This window comes from Mirounga angustirostris, unplaced genomic scaffold (assembly GCF_029215605.1).
Source record: "Mirounga angustirostris isolate CCGP_5_RB_7025 unplaced genomic scaffold, mMirAng1.0.hap1 SCAF_11, whole genome shotgun sequence".
Taxonomy (NCBI): domain Eukaryota; kingdom Metazoa; phylum Chordata; class Mammalia; order Carnivora; family Phocidae; genus Mirounga; species Mirounga angustirostris.
This window is the reverse complement of record NW_026991719.1, coordinates 70,878,197-70,893,904: the sequence shown is the minus strand read 5'-3', so window position 1 is coordinate 70,893,904 and position 15,708 is coordinate 70,878,197. Positions and strand designations below refer to the sequence as shown.

At 37.2% G+C, this 15,708-nt stretch overlaps 1 protein-coding gene and 1 pseudogene across 7 annotated transcripts in view; both read left to right on the top strand.

Moving 5' to 3' along the window:
• CHM (CHM Rab escort protein) overlaps nucleotides 1-15,708 on the top strand; it is a 218,423-nt gene that overhangs the window by 112,222 nt on the left and 90,493 nt on the right. For all 7 annotated transcript variants that reach the window (XM_064574309.1, XM_064574310.1, XM_064574312.1 and 4 more), the window contains one exon: nucleotides 10,413-10,490. In XM_064574309.1, the coding sequence (XP_064430379.1) occupies nucleotides 10,413-10,490 (78 nt within the window). The remainder of the gene's footprint in view (nucleotides 1-10,412; nucleotides 10,491-15,708) is intronic.
• On the top strand, nucleotides 3,129-9,777 carry LOC129045955 (prefoldin subunit 3-like; annotated as a pseudogene).

Below are 15,708 nucleotides of genomic sequence, written 5' to 3'. Positions count from 1 at the left end.
TTAAGGAAACCACAAGCATTCCAGTGGCATTTTTCTTCTCACAAATCAACAGCCTAGTAATTCTGGGATTAACCTTTGATTCTGTCTAACTACGATGTTATTTCTTCTGTTTTTATTTATTTGAGAGGGAAAGAGAGAGTGAGCAAGTAAACAAGCAGGGGCAGAGGGAGAGGGAGAAGCAGACTCACCAGGGAGCCTGATATGGGGCTTGATCCCAGGACCCTGCGATTGTGACCTGAGCCAAAGGCAGCTGCTCAACCAAGTGAGCCACCTAGGCGCTCCGCTTCTCAGTTTCTTAGAGTTATGCTTTCCTCAGTTTCTATTCTTCTGCCATGGTCAGGACTATAATTGCTAGGTGCTCTCCTGCTCCCACTATCTGCCTCCTTCATCAAACCAACATGGCAATTCCAGTGGCATTCTCTTGTCTGTCACATCAAATGCAAACACTTCTAGTTACCTTTTAGCCCCATTTTGTAGTAGTTTTATCCTTCAGCTCCTTCCTGTCATTCCCCAGTTTGTGCATCCATTTTATTTATTTATTTATAAAGATTTTATTTATTTATTTGAGAGAGAGTGAAAGCGAGAGAAATCACAGAGGGAGAGGGAGAAGCAGACTCGCCGCTGAGCGGAGAGTCCAATGTGAGGCTCAATCCCAGGACCCTGAGATCATGACCTGAGCCGAAAGCAGACGCTTAACCAACTGAGCCACCAGGTGCCGCAGTTTGTACATCCATTTAATTACTCCAGTGTCTATGCACACTCTCACCTTTCTGCATTTTCTCATTACTTTTCTACCTTTTAGGATCTGTTCCCACCCCCAACAGTCTGGTCTGTTCCTCTTCAAGGATTGACACAGGCCTAGCCATCAGATCTTCTTTCACTACACCTGACTGCTAGAAGCTATATGCTTTTAGGCAAGTGATTTACCTTCTCTGAAATTGGTCTAGCTGTTTTAAAGGTTTCCTCTACTTTTGACATTCTGTAACTCTTCTTCCAACACGTTGACCTCTTCTTTCAATTCCCTTGTAATACTTCTAGTCTACCACAAAATAAATTCTTTATTTTTTTTCAGTTGTTACGCTTAATACTATAATTTTTCTCATTTATCTAACAGAGGGCTAAGTCTGTGCATCTACTGTGAAACTAGCATAGTACAGTGGCTAGTTGGTTGATTTGAGCAATTTCAGTTTTATACGTAGCCCTAGGTGACTCATGTTCCAGGTTAGTACCATTAGCCTTTGAATTGAGAACGCTTGCAGGTCTTTCCTAGGATTTGCCTAACACAAATGACTATCCTTTGTTTTATTTTACTGTATGAATTGATACATACCATCCAATGGGGAAAAAGTGAATGTATTGGTGACTGAAGGGACCTGGGGCACTTCTTTGTGTGAACCAATTCAGTTTAAAATAAGATAGTCAGTCCTGAGCAGGGATTTGGTTTGGGGGTATGGAGAAGGTATAGAGGGTATATAGTTTAAAGAAGGAGCCCAGGAATCACAGAGGGATAAGGCTATTTGACCTGACAGTCAATTTTTTAATAAATAGCCAAAGGAGAAAATTATTGGACATGTAATCCACAGGAAGAAAGAATATGGTTTTTGTGAGGTAATTATACATCAGCCATCTGACCAAGGTTCTTTGAGAGGGGTAAATAAGGTGGGAACAAGGAGGAGTCAGTGAACATTTAGATTTTCAAAAAGCCTTTAATAGATTTTATACCAAACACTGCTTTAAAAATGTCCTCCTACCATGGGGTTGGGGATAATGTTTAGTCATGCATAGAGATCTAGTTTAAACACAGAAAAAAAGGAATGGGTGGATTCAGTGAACTCCTCCTTGCATGGGGAGATTTTTACAGTAGGCTTCCTTTTGTTTGTTTTTTTTAACATTTTTATAAATGATTGTGGACAGTCAGCATAGTAACTCTCAGCTGCTTCCCAATTTGTAATTGACACTGAGGGCTATTGTAGATAGTAAAATATCGAACTGAAGAGTATTCGCTGAAGGATTGTTTCATAAGGTTATGTGGGAAGGCAGGAAAATGGCATAAGTGACTGTAACTCTAGATGGATCCTCCCATATTTTTCAACCCATGAAAAGTTCTAGGAGTTGTTATGTAGGGATCTCAGAAAACATTAGCTTTGGGTATTCTTGTGTCTGCATTAAGAAAAACCCACACTATATAGGACATAGTCATGAAGGACATTACAAATAAAAGTATATTACTGTCTTTATTTAAAATTGATGCTTATTTACCTGTGTTATTTGTACAATTTGAGTTTTGAAGACTAGGTAGCAAAATGGGTCAATGATTTAAATAAGAATTATTAATATAAGAAATGATTATATCATGTACAGAATGTCAAAGCAGAGAAAGAGGCAGAGAAAGGATGTTAGCCCAAAGAAATCCAGAGCCTAAATAGATTTACTACTATAGACTTCTTTTTTTTTTTTTTAAAGATTTTATTTATTTATTTGACAGAGAGAGAGACAGTGAGAGAGGGAACACAAGCAGAAGAGGAGTGGGAGAGGGAGAAGCAGGCTTCCCACCAAGCAGGGAGCCTGATGCGGGGCTCGATCCCAGGACCCTGAGATCATGATCTGAGCCAAAGGCAGACGCTTAACGACTGAGCCATCCAGGCGCCCCACTACTATAGACTTCTTTGCTACATCTTAAAAGTTTGAACCAAGGGCTTCCTTTTGAATTTGAAAGATGTCTTTTTAAATGAATTTGCTTAAGTAGATATGTGGCAGATTAAAAAGAAAATGAAGCTGCTAGTCTGTGTATTCAGACTAAAAATTTCAGTTTTATTAAAAGCTTAGTTTAGGGGCGCCTGGGTGGCTCAGTCGTTAAACGTCTGCCTTCAGCTCAGGTCATGATCCTCGGGGTCCTGGGATCGAGCCCCCTGCTCCGCGGGGAGCCTGCTTCTCCCTCTCCCACTCCCCCTGCTTGTGTTCCCTCTCTCGCTGTGTCTGTCAAATAAATAAAATCTTTAAAAAAAAAAACAAACCTTAGTTTAAATTATGTTTAAAGAGTAGTTAGGGAACATTAGTGCTTTCCCATCAAAAGCTCCATTGATGTCATTGCAATAGGCTGTATTGGAGAATCGTTGAGTTGACATGGTGTTTCTGGTTTGCATACAAACCAGGGAGCTATTCTACACATGATGTGTAGATACAGAGCCTAGGTTGTGACCCAAGCATATAAATTGACCTCCAGTATTTTTGGAAGGCTTAATTTTTTTTTAATACTGAATGATGAATTTTTAATTTTTTAAAATTCCAGTATAATTAACATACAGTATAATATTAGTTTGAAGTGTACAGTGTAGTGATTCACCAATTCTACACATTACTCAGTGCTCATCATGGTAAGTATATTCTTAATCCCCTTCACTTATTTCACCCATCCCCCCAAAGACAAGAGAACTAGTGGAAAAAAAGACTGAATGATGACTTGTATTCTATAATTTATATTCTGAGTCCCTGGTGCAATTATTAATACAGATCTGTTTCTGTCATATAATACATAGTTTTATTGTGACTTTTCCTATAGAAGGTTAATTTAAGGACAGCTGGGAAAGCTGAAAAAAAATGAATACATCATCTACAGCATGTCACCAAGAACAGAGGAAGCTAGATATATGGCTAAGAGCTATAAAATAGAGGCAGTTTCTGGGTGAGTTTTCTGAAGGCTATGTATTCCTTTTGGCAGCTTTTTCTAAGTTGAGCATGATGATTATGCCTTTCAAGAATGATGGCAATGCCTAAAGGGCAATCCATTCTGTTCACAACTTTTTCATGAGTGTGAAATTTGCATCAAAAGCCCCATTGGACTTAGATACTTGTGACATATAATTTCTTGAATTAGCAGCAGTGCTCTGTCCTTACAGGTACGTGGTAACTTTTTGAAGGCCTGAAACTAATCTGTTCCTGGTACCCTCCTATCTAGATATTTGTACCCAGAGTATTAAGTAATGAACGGCCAGGATAGATACAGTGGTTGTTGAGGTTGGTAATAATTAGCTGGCTCTAATAATCACACCCTAGGTGGAAGAGAAGTGTTTCTGCAGAATCCTTCAAAGCTCTACCTGTACAGGGAGATTATATCAGGCTTGAACAGTTAAATTTGATTGTTAAACATTTCAGAGGGGAGACTGCTCTCATGAATATCTGAATTACCTTAAACTTGTCTTCAGGAGGACATCTCCCTGCTACATCCAGTCCATCAGCAATTCTTGTCAGCTTTATGTCTCAAATTGTCTCCAGTGTCTCCATTTCATCTCCATTGCCACTACCCTGCTTCAAGTTGCCATCATCTCTAACTTGGTCTACTGCAAACATAACTGGCCTCCTCTCTTCCACTCTTGCCCCATTGACAATTCTCTACACAGCAGCCAAGCTCATCTTTTAAAAAAATATAAATCTGATCTAGTAATTCCACTACTAGGTATTTACCCAAACACTGTGAAAACATTAATTCAAAAAGATACAGCACCCTTATGTTTATTCAGCATTATTTACACTAGCCAAATTATGGAAGCAGCCCAAATGTCCATCGATAGATGAATAAGATATGGTGTGTGTGTGTGTGTGTACGTACACACTGTGTGTACACACCCCCCCCCCCAACATGGATGGATCTAGAAAGTATAATGCTAAGTGAAATAAGTCAGGCAGAGAAAGACAAATACCATATGATTTCACTCGTGGAATTTAAGAAAATAAATAAAATAAAAACAAAAAAGACTCAGAGAGAAGAAACTGGTGTTTACCAGAGGTGAGGTAGGTGGGGAGGTACATGAAATAGGTGAAGGGGATTAAGAGTACATTTAATATGATGAGCCTTGAGTAATGTATAGAATTGGTGAATTGCTGTATTGTACACCTGAAACTAATATAACATTGTATGGTAGCTATACTGGAATTAACATTTTTTAAAGTTAAAAAAAAGATATAGTCCATGGTCTCTGTGCAGACGCAAGTCAGGGTCCGGGTTTGCATTCAAACTGATCTGGACTGGCAGGAGGTCTTGTCAGGGCAGTGGCTATGGCTTGAGGGGTAGTTTTGATTTCTGTTTGCCTGAGTTATGAGATAAGCTGGCAAGAAGAGCTTAAGGAAAAATGTGAGACAAAGGTTGGTGAGTACAAGCAGGTGGGCAGTAAAGGTCAGCTCTTAGGATCTAGCTGGTAACAAAACCACGGAGAGAACAAATGCCACCATTGTGAGCAACACATATTTTCCCTAACAGGCATGACTGGAATGAAAAAAAAAAAAAAGCCACTGAGAAGGAGTATAAAAAACATATATACATATGCAGGTGTACACTTTTGCAGTTGTGTAGATTTATGGTAGATATCAAGTAATTCTTCCCAAGAGCACAAAACACACCCTGTTCTCGTTTAAAATGAATAGGAAATTTGTTGGATTCTGACAGTGTCTGATCATTGGACTTCTTCCTTTATGACATCCACACAAGTCGTGTGCTCGCTTCCCCAAGATGGCGGTTATGGTTATGGATGGTTATGGCTTAGAAGTGGCCACAGGGAATGGGTGGCGGCTCCACCTAGGGATTACTGAGGTCGTGTTTGTGGAAGATGTAGATTCCTTCATGAAACAGCATGGGAATGAGACTGCAGATACAGTACTAAAGAAGCTGTATGAACAGTACCAGAAGTAAAAGTTTATGGAACTCAAACCTTGCTCAAAAGAAAAGGAGGCTAGAAGGCCAGATTCCTGAAATTAAGCAGACTTTAGAAATTCTAAAATACATGCAGAAGAAAAAAGAGTCCACCAGTTCACTGGAGACCAGATTCTTACTGGCGGTAACCTGTATTGCAAAGCTTCAATTTCTCCTACTGATAAAGTGTGTCTGTGGTTGGAGACTAATGTAATGCTTGAATATGGCATTGATGAAGCTCAGGCATTGTTGGAAAAGAATTTGTTGACTGCCACGGAGAATCTTGATTACCACAGAAGTCAGTATGGCCAGGGTTTACAATTGGGATATAAAAAGAAGAAACGAAGATGATTCTACCAAGAACAAAGGATAATGCTGGCAATTAAAAATGTGGTTCAGGCGCCTGGGTGGCTCAGTTGGTTAAGCGTCTGCCTTCGGCTCAGGTCATGATCCCAGGGTCCTGGGATCGAGCCCCACATCGGGCTCCCTGCTCCACGGGAAGCCTGCTACTCCCTCTCCCACTCCCCCTGCTTGTGTTCCTGCTCTCGTGCTCTCTCTGTCAAATAAATATGTGGTTCAGTTTTCCAAACATGTTATTTTAAATACCCCAAAGTTTATCCCTAAATGTTGACATGACTTTGATTTTTTTTTTTTAACAGCAGGAACAATTAAAACTTAAAAAAAAAAAAGATAAACACTTTATTATAAAAACAAAATTAGTTTCAAATATTTTATGAAATTAGCAGTATTTTCATTTTTTTTATTTCCAACAAAGTAAGTCTACTTTCATCTTTTTTGGTTTTTCATAAAAAAAGTCTTAGCTAAAATGGCTGAGGTATGCTATGGAAGCTGAATTCTGGACACTTTTCTTTATTGGCTGATGTTACTTTCACTTGATTTGGTTAAACCAATGTAGAGGTAGGAAAAACAGTTGAAATATTTCCAAACTTTTCTTTAGTACATTTGAGGCTTTATGGCTCTCTGTTGCTGTTGTTTGTCATATTTATATAAATGGATTTTCATTAATTACTGTTTAGCCAATAACGATTATAATATTCTGTGCTTTTCAAGAAATGGTAATTTGCGTCCCTAAACAGTAAGAGGGCTATCGAGATCCCTTTTTCTTACCCCATAGAAGTGCACAGTGTCTTTGCAATGCCAACATAAGGGAGATCTTGGCCAACATGAAATAACAAAATTCTTTAGCCACTCAAAACTCTTGGCTAAGGCAATTTTGTATTTCTTAGCAGTTCTCCAAAGCAGCTGAACAAGAATATTAAGATAAATATAAATCTGCAGTGGTTGAAAAGATTTGTGAGCTTTTTTATTCATGATAAAACCTCATAGAGTAGAAAAATTCCTGTGGAAAGCCTTTGGTACAGTGGCTAGCATTGGGTGACACAGATTCTGATAAAAACAAATATATTATTCCATCTCCATGTAGTACAACATAGACTCGTACAATGTTTTGTATTTGTATTTCATGATACTAAAACATTGAAGTTAAAAAAAATAACATCCAGGGTGCCTGGGTGGCTCAGTCGTTGGGCATCTGCCTTCGGCTCGGGTCATGGTCCCAGGGTCCTGGGATCGAGCCCCACATCGGGCTTCCTGCTCAGCGGGGAGCCTGCTTCTCCCTCTCCCACTCCCCCTGCTTGTGTTCCCTCCCTCGCTGTGTTTCTCTCTGTCAAATAAATAAATAAAACATTAAAAAAAAAATAACATCCACACAAACCAATCCTAAACATTCTTTACATTCTTGTGTTCCTTCTATGTAGTATATGTCCACTACTGTTAAATCGTGTTGAAAACCAGGTAATTTGTTGATGGCTTACTAAAATAAACAGTTAAAGATGCCTCTATTGCATCTTATATTTAAATACATTTTTCAGAGGCCTCATTTACCCTAAAACTTAATAGAAATTAATTTTCAAACAAAGGGATACTTAATATATACTAAAGTAGCAATGTATTTCATAAATAGTGTAATATATAATGAAAGGAGGTCTTTGTAAAAAAAATACATTTAATTTTAGTTAAGTGGATTTCTCAGGCTTTTGTTAATACCATAATAGTCTATGGCATGATATTTTATGATTTTTTTAACTTTATACAGCTTCTGATTCTGAACTTGATCCCCTTGCTTTTCTTGGAATGTGGGAAGATATTTAAAATTTTTTTTTCCTGAGTGGGGGGGGTTGGGGTGTGTGTGTGTGTATGTGTGTGTGTAAAAACATGGACCAGTATGACTGAAATGAAAAACTCTGTAGGTCAGTCAGTTGGTTATCGCTCATCTATAGCTGCTTACAAGGAAGTTGGAAACACTGATGCTGCTACTCAGGTAACAGAGATCCCCAGGCAGATGAGAATGCTGATTGTGTGATTCACATTTTTAACTTGATTGTCCATTTTGGGACTTAACCTAATTTAGCCTATTTTTGGTGGGCCAGTAATATTTCATGTGAATGTGGCCTCTTTCAGTATCAACAGGAAATTGATGGTGAAGGTTGGACTGATTATCTCAGTCACATCAATTTCCCTAAATTGGTATTCCCCTACCAACAACAGGGGTTAGAATACCACCTGGGAAATGTATCTAAACAGTCTAATAGATGATTTTTTTCTAATCCTCTGTGGGATCTGTCGAGTGCAGTGTCTCAAATAGTACCAGGTATACCAGACAATTAATAAATATCATTCTGTAACTTGGTATGTGACTGGTGAACAAGATTAGCAAGAAGGGAGAATATCTTGTAGCAGGTGCCCTGGGTAAAACTTGCAATCTAAGGGTTTTTAAGCACGTGAAATTTTGCTTGCATGCTCTAATGTGCCATTTCTTATATTCTAAATTTCTCAATGGAAAAAAACCCCTGATCTATGCCGTCCTATACCAGAATGAATTACTACCTAACCTCACCTATCCTAACTAGCTTGGTCATGTTCAGTAAAATGAATTAAACTTAGAAAGATAATAGTATTATGCCATACTTGGTGAATGTCACTTATCTCTACTATTTATATTTTTCATTATAATCTGGTTATGAAATATTCCAAGAATGCTCCAGGAAGTACATAGAATAATATAAAGGTCACCATGTAGCCATTCACAGTTTTGTCAAATCTTAACATTTTGCCATATTTGTTCTCAATATATTTTTTTAAGAAACTGAACAATTGAAACTTCCATTGTAACTTTTACTCCCTCTCTTCCCAGAGATAACTACTATCCTGAATTTGGTGTTTATAATTCCTTTAAATGTTTCTGCACTTGTACTACATATTTGCATATGAAGTTTTGAAACTTTTTATAAATGACATCACTCTGAATATATTCTTCCCCAATTTGCTATTACCACTCAATTTTTATGTTTTTGCCATTTATCCATGTTGATAGATGGGAATGTAGTTCATTCATTTAAATTGCTTATAGTATTCCATTATACAATGTGAGAGGTTAAGCCAACTGTGCAGTTAGAGGATGCAGTCCCCGTAAGACTGTCCTTACTTCAGCTACCCAACCCCATTTGTTGTGTCTGTTAATCCTCACTCAGGCTAAGGTATGTTTCTTCATGTATAATTTTAGATTATAAACATATCTTAAGGGGATTCTGTCTGTGGCTCTTTCATGTGGCTTCATGTCGCTCCAGAAAGTTTTAGCAATTGCTTCCACCAAGTCTCCAGAGGTACTACTGACCCAGAGCCACTTTTCTTTCATGGTGTTTTATTGGTTAAGCGCTTCTTGGATCATGTAGTATAATTTCAAACCCCCGACCTGTGTGAGGACAGACCACTGGTTATAAATACAGAGGTATAATCTTCTCCACCCAGGGCTTTGGATAAAACCATTTTTCTTTTCTCCCTTTTGTGGTTAAGTGGGTTTTCACTGAAGTGTAGTCCTTTAAGGATCCAGACATTATGAGAGAATATCTCATTTTCTACTCCCTGCCTTACTTGGATCTTAAGGACTCTCCTGTCTCTACGTAAGCATTAAAACCCAAGCCCTTAGTTTCATGAGATAGGCAAACTCCTTAGAACTTCTGCAGCATTAACTCATGTGCTTACTGTTCTAGTTTTCAGTTCCCAGTGTAGTTTTTGCTTACTTTTAAGGTAAGCAAAATATCCAGGGGTCTCCCAGAGTCTTCCCTGCTTGTTTCCTCCTTAAGACTTCTCTGTGGCCACTTTTTTTTTTTTTTTTAATTTTACAGAGAGAGACACACACAGAGCAAACTTACATGAGTGGGGGAGGGGCAGAGGGAGAGGAGAGAGAATCTCAGGCATACTCCCTGCTGAGCACAGAGCCTGACTCCGTTCAGTTCCCAACCATGAGATCATGATGTGAGCCAAAATCAAGAGTCAGATGCTTAACCAGCTAAGCCACCCAGGTGCCCCTCTGGGGTCATTTCTGTTGGGGGTCTCAGACATTACCTCTTGAGGCTATTTGTAGTTAGTAGGTGGTTTGGGGGAATAGCTGAGCTTTAGGGATACTTTTGGCTTGATCATAATTCTAGGCTTGCACATTGTATTATTAGTACTGGTACCTCTTGCTGCATCAAAATATTACTAATCTTACTTCTGAGGGATTCTTAATACCATGACAGAGAAAATAATAAGTTATCAAAATTCTTTTTCTGTAAGATCACTTATTAAATGGAAGATATTTCAAAGAAAATAATGCTACCTTAATTTTCAACTCAAGAATCCTAATTCACGCTTTCTATTCTCTTCCTAGGATGTGTGCAGTGTTTGGTGGAATCTATTGTCTTCGCCATTCAGTACAGTGCCTTGTTGTGGACAAAGAATCCAGAAAGTAAGGATGATATGTTACGTTCCTATAGTTGCACCCCAAGCACAGGTGAAAGATGCTAAAGTCAATTTAAAAAAAAATGATTCTTCAAAGATCCTCCTTGGTATTAATATCATATCAACCTTGATTAAAAGTAATTTGTATTTAGATCCTCCAGAACAAAGAAAGTGAGTTCAGAATATAGAAACTAAATTAATTTCCCTGCAATATAACTATAGCTCCTGATCATCCAAGCTTGGAAGACAAATCATTTCAGCTGCCGGGGGTGGGTAGTGAGTGATGTTAGTTTTCCTTGTGGCCTTACCTCCTCTAATTGATTTTTATCAGATGACAACAAAGCCCTCTGTTATTGCATTTTTAAAAATGGAGCTCACCTAAAGACTCATGAGATTAATCTCTGATGATAATACATGTCACTCCCAAGAGAAAAAACATTTTAATGACTTTTTAGGTAGATTGTTGTCATAAACTATGCTACCCTGTTATCTGAGGATAAATTCTTATACAATCATACTAGGCCTGCAGACTGGTTTAGGTTTGAAATAAGAATGTACCTGCTTTTAGAAAATGCCAAGCACTATCTATTTATGTCTATGTTTTTATGTTTCAATTATATTTTTCTAGGATTTATTATTTAGTTACTAAGATACACCCTTGTCTGAATTACACTAAGTAGTAGTCTTTGATTTCTGTGTTTAAATTAAAACTGGATTAAGTTTTAGGAGCTGTTTAAATTACTATGTATTTTTCTTTCTAGTTACGTGTTGTTAAGCATCTAACCTATATCTCTAATATGACTATTTTTAGGGGTATATAAAGAAATGGTATTGTTCAGACCATAAAATACTTTAATATCGTGAACTGGAAGCTTAAAAATAGAAAATTTAAGCTGTTTTATTTTACAGTAATTTTGTATAGTCTAAGCGGCATAATTTCTTATAGACTAATTATAACACGAAAAGCTGGTATTTTGAGATATGGTGGAGAAAAATTCAAGTCTAGAACATGTAATATTTAGGCAGTGAATTTGACTTAGAAAGTAATTCTCTAGTATAAGATAATATAAACACACAGTTTAAAGGCTTGTATGTAAAGTACTTTTAGCACCTTGATGCAAAGGTACCACATAAATGAAAAATGATAATGTATAGTGAAAAATCTTTGAAGGCCCAGGATATTCATATACTGGGTCATGAATAACTCTGTGGAGGTTCATGAAGGAATTGTTGTTTTTAAGCCTCTTAGAGTCATTTTTCCTTATATAGTCATTTTGAAGCACGAATGTGTTCCCATGATGGAAAGCCAGATAGTGAATTGTTTATTTTTATTTGGTGTTTATTTACTTACATCCTTTGACCTTTTTTGGGCCCAAATCCAGTTCTACTTGTTACTCTTAGTGACAAGAAGAATTTACATGGCTCATGTTTCTTTTTTTGGAAAATGGCTACATTAAGTACTGTAATAACATTTGTTCAACTAAAGGTTACATTTACCTTAACTTTGATGTAGTTTTTATTATAAACTCTGAAGAGAGGAATTCTTCCTTGCAACAAATAGCTGGGGGCCAAGGGTCTAAAGACCAAACATTGGTAGTTTTCAAATTTTAATGTGCCTAAGAATCACCAGGTAAACTTGTTCTGTTCTTGTTTTTGTTTTAAGGGAAATTTCTGTGCCTCACCCTCAGAGAGTGAAATTGGATAATGTGGTTAGAATGGAGTCAGGAAACTTGCAGTTTTGAGGAACACCCCAAATGAATCTAATGTAGGTGCTCCATAGATGACACTAAGAAACACTGATCTGTAATGTAAAGTTCAGGATCTAGCCAGTATTCTAGGATAGAGTGGGAGCTTTAGATCTTAATCCATTCTAGGCCCTTATGAAAATGATTCTTCCAGATCTATTGGAGTCAAATATGAATCTTTTTTTTTTAATTTTATTTATTTATTTGAGAGAGAGACTGAGATAGAGAGAGCATGAGAGGGGGGAGGGTCAGAGGGAGAAGCAGACCCCCCGCTAAGCAGGGAGCCTGATGCGGGACTCGATCCTGGGACTCCAGGATCATGACCTGAGCCGAAGGCAGTCGCTTAACCAACTGAGCCACCCAGGCGCCCTCCCAAATATGAATCTTATTTATTTTTTTTTGTTTTTTGTTATTTTCTTTAAGCTATAAATGTGGTTTTTTCCCCCAAGTTTTTATTTAAATTCCATCTAGTTAACATAAAGTGCAGTATTAATTTTAGGTGTAGAATTTAGTGATTCATCACATACAGTACCCGATGCTCATCACAAGTGCCCTCCTTATAGCCATCACCTGTTTAACCCATCCCACCTCCCCTCTAATAACCATCAGTTTTCTATAGTTGGTCTGTTTCTTGGTTTGTCTCTCTTTTATTCCCGCCTATGTTCATTTGTCTTGTTTCCTAAATTCCACATATGAATGAAATCATATGGTGTTTGTCTTTATCTGACTGACTTATTTCGCTTATCGTAATAGTCTCTAGCTCCATCCATGTCATTGCCAATGGCAAGATTTCATTCTTTTTGATGGTTAATATTCCATTGTGTATATATATATACCACATCTTTATCCATTCATCAATTGGTGGACATTTGGGCTCTTTCCATAAATTGGCTATTGTTGATAATGCTGCTATAAACATCGGGTGCATGTAGCCCTTTGAATCAGTATTTTTCTTTCCTTTGGGTAAATACATAGTAGTGTAATTGCTGTGTCTTAGGGTAGTTCTATTTTTAACTTGGTGAGGAGCCTTCATACTGTTTTGCAGGGTGGCTGCACCAGTTTGCATTCCCACCAACAGTGTAAGAGGGTTCCCCTTTCTCTACTTCCTCACCAACAGCTCTTGTTTCCTGTATTGTTAATTTTAGTCATTCTGACGTGTGAGGTAATATCTCATTGTAGTTTTGATTTGTATTTCCCTGGTGATGAGTGATGTTGAGTATCTTTTTATGTCTCTTGGCCATCTGTGTGTCTTCTTTGGAAAAAATGTCTGTTTGTGTCTTCTGCCCATTTTTTAACAGGATTATTTGTTTTGGGGGGTGTTGAGTTTGATAAGTTCTTTAAATATTTTGAATACTAATCCTTCCTCAGATAAGTCATTTGCAAATATCTTCTCCCACTCCGAAGGTTGCCTTTTAGTTTTATTGATTGTCTCCTTTGCCATGCAGAAGGTTTTTATTTTGAGGAAGTCTCAGTAGTTTATTTTTGCTTTTGTTTCCCTTGCTTCAGGAGACATATCTACAGCCAGTGTCAAGGAGGTTACTGCCTCTGTTCTCCTCTAGGATTTTAATGGTTTCCTGTCTCACAGTTAGGTCTTTAATCCATTTTGAATTTATTTTTCTGTATGTTGTAAGAAAGTGGTCCAGCTTCATTCTTTTGCATACTGCTATCCAGTTTCCCCAGTACCATTTGTTAACGATACTGTCTTTTTTCCATTGGATATTCTTGCCTGCTTTGTTGAAGATTACTTGACCACATAGCTGTGGGTTCATTTCTGGGTTTTCTATTATGTTCTATTGATTTATGTGTCTGTTTTTGTGCCATTTCCATATTGTCTTGATCACTACAGCTTTGTAATATAACTTGAATACTGCAGTTGTAATGCTCCAGCTTGCTTTTCTTTTTCAAGATTGCTTTGGCTATTTGAGGTCTTTTGTGGTTCCATACAAATTTGAGGATTCTTTGTTGTAACTCTGAAAAATGCTGTTGGTATTTTGATAGGGATTGCATTAAATGTGTAGGTTGCTTTGGATAATATAGGTATTTTAACAATATTTGTTCTTCCAATCCATGAGCGTGGAATGTTTTTCCATTTCTTTGTGTCATCTTCAGTTGCTTTCATATATGTTGCATAGTTTTCAGAGTACAGAGCTTTTACCTCTTTATGTTTATTCCTAGATATCTTATGGTTTTTGGTGATATTGTAAATGGGATCGATTCCTTGATTTCTCTTTCTGCTGCTTCATTATTGGTGTGTAGAAGTGCAACAGATTTCTTTTTGTTGATTTTCTATCCTATGACTTTACTAAATTCGTGTACCATTTCTAGCAATTTTTTGGTGGAATCTTTTGGGTTTTCTGTATATATAGTATCATGTCATCTGCAAATAGTGAAAGTTTGACTTCCTCCTTGCTGGTTTGGATGGCTTTTATTTCTTTTTGCTCTCTGCCAAAACTAGGACTTCCAGTACTATGTTGAGTAGCAGTGGTGAGAGTGGACATCCCTGTCTTGTCCCTGACCATAGAAGAAAAGCTCTGTTTTTCCCCATTGAGGAAGATATTAGCTGTGGGTTTTTTGTATATGGCCTTTATTATGTTGAAGTATGTTCCCTCTATCCTATTTTGTTGAGGGTTTTTATCATGTTGTACTTTGTCAAATGCTTTTTCTGCATCTATTGAAAGGATTCTTACCCTTTCTTTTATTAATATGGTGTATCATGTTGATTGATTAGCAAATATTGAACTGCCCTTGGAGCACAGGAATAAATTCCACTTGATCGTAGTGAATGATTCTTTTAATGTACTGTTGGATTCAATTTGCTAGTATTTTGTTGAGAATTTTTTTTTTATCTATGTTCATGAGGGATATTGGCCTATAGTTTTCTTAATTAGTGGAGTCTTAGTCTGGTATTGGAATCAGTGTAGTGCTGGCCTCATAGAATGAATTTGGAAGTTTTCCTTCCATTTCTAGTTCTTGGAGTGGTTTGAGAAGAATAGATATTAACTATTTTTTAAGTGTTTGGTAGAATTCCACTGGAAAGCCATCTGGCCCTGGACTTTTGCTTATTGGGAGATTTTTGATTTTTTGGCCCTGACTCAGTTTCTTTGCTGGTTATTGCACTGTTCAAGTTTTCTATTTTTCTCTCTTCAGTTTTGGTAGTTTATATGTTTCTAGGAATTTATCTGTTTCTTCCAGGTTGTCCAATTTGTGGGCGTATAGTTTTTCATAATATTCTCTTATAATTGTTTATATTTCTCTGGTGTCAGTTGCTATTTTTCCTCTCTCATTTGTGATTTTATTTATTAGGGTGCTTTCTCTTTTCTCTTTGATAAGTCTGGGGTTTATCAATTTTTAAAATTTTTTCAAAGAACCAGCTCCTGGTTTCATTTATCTGTTCTCTTGGTTTTTTTTAGTTTCTGTATCATTTATTTCTGCTCTAATCTTTAGTATTTCTCTTCTTCTGATGACTTGAGGCTTCATTTG